The sequence below is a fragment of the Octopus bimaculoides genome, chromosome 11, assembly GCF_001194135.2.
Source record: "Octopus bimaculoides isolate UCB-OBI-ISO-001 chromosome 11, ASM119413v2, whole genome shotgun sequence".
Taxonomy (NCBI): domain Eukaryota; kingdom Metazoa; phylum Mollusca; class Cephalopoda; order Octopoda; family Octopodidae; genus Octopus; species Octopus bimaculoides.
The window spans coordinates 21468022-21469417 of NC_068991.1; the positions used below are offsets into that span (position 1 = coordinate 21468022).

At 40.3% G+C, this 1396-nt stretch overlaps 1 protein-coding gene across 2 annotated transcripts in view; it reads right to left on the reverse strand.

Annotated features, from left to right (window-relative positions):
* The window catches only part of LOC106871779 (steroid transmembrane transporter SLC22A24), a 32243-nt gene that overhangs the window by 7468 nt on the left and 23379 nt on the right, over positions 1–1396 (reverse strand). For both annotated transcript variants that reach the window (XM_052971588.1, XM_014918421.2), the window contains one exon: positions 724–954. In XM_052971588.1, the coding sequence (XP_052827548.1) occupies positions 724–954 (231 nt within the window). The remainder of the gene's footprint in view (positions 1–723; positions 955–1396) is intronic.

The window sequence follows — 1396 nt, forward strand, 5'->3', positions numbered from 1 at the left end:
AGCTGTGTATGTATGTATATGTTTATGTGTATATGTTATGCTTATGTATGCATACGTTTGTGGGCGTATGTACATGAGTGTGTGTGCATGCACACGTTTGTTTATATATATATATATATATATATATACACCGTCCGTTTCAACGATGACAATTCAGTTCGATCAATCGAATTATTTGCCCATTGAATTAATATATATATTTGACTGAGAAAGTGACTAAACATTCCACAGGTAAGTGCCTCTTTGGTGTAATCCTGAGGTGTGATCAACATGACACAGTGTGTGACAAGGCTTTTTTTGTTAAATTACAGGTACAATTCTTCTTACGATCTTCTATATAGCTTTCGTTTACCTAGTCTCTTCCATAAGGTATGGGTCTACCTAAGGACACAGAAAATGACATTTCCCAAAGATGTTTCACAGTATGATCGAATCGGAGACCACATGATTACGAAACGAACTTGGCCATTCGAGCTTACCTACCTACCTACCTACCTGATAGCTGTCCACTCGTGATCGTCACTGACCATTGTCTTCGATGTACAAAAATACAAGATGGTCACAATTGCGCTGTCTTTGATCATAAGTTTTCTCTATGAATACCGACCTGGCCAAAACAGTAGGAACAGCAGCAGCACCACCACCACCACCACGAACAACAACAACATGAACACCTCCCCCACAACCACCACCACCACTAACTAGAAATTGTAATGCACTTACATCATTAACTATTCCGTTGAAAAACCTCATAAGGGCGAAAATCCAGTAATAAGGACTGAACGCACAGACCAGGTTAATTCCGAGGAGAATGATGTTCGCTGCAATATGAACTGGTTTCCGTCCGAATTTTTCAATAAAAATAGGACTGCATATCCCACTGATTAATTGGCCAACCACATAAAGCGTCTGCGTTAGTTCTGCCAAGCCTGTTTTGTCACAGATCAAGTCCCACTGAAAATAATTGAGAATACAAAACGCATTAATAATAGATCCATACACAGAATAAAGTTAGAGAACAATAGAAATTGTTTAATGAGAAGCGGTGGTGGTGGTGGTGGTGGGCTGGGGACTGGGTTGTATTATCAACATTATAGGCCCCTTTACAAATCAATGCATTGAGATCTATAGTATTTACTTACTGGTCTTAAATTTCGGCACAATATCAACAGTTTCGGGGGAGGAGGTAAGTCGATTAAATCGACCCCAGTGCTCAACTGGTACTTATTTTATCGACCCCGAAAGGATTCAAGGTAAAGTCGACTTCGGCGGAATTTGATCCAAGAACGTAAAGACGGACGAAATGCCACCAAGCGTTTTGTCCGGCGTGCTAACGATTCTGCTATCTCACCGCCTCAATACCTTTCTACTTTAGATATAAGGCTTGAAGTTTGGA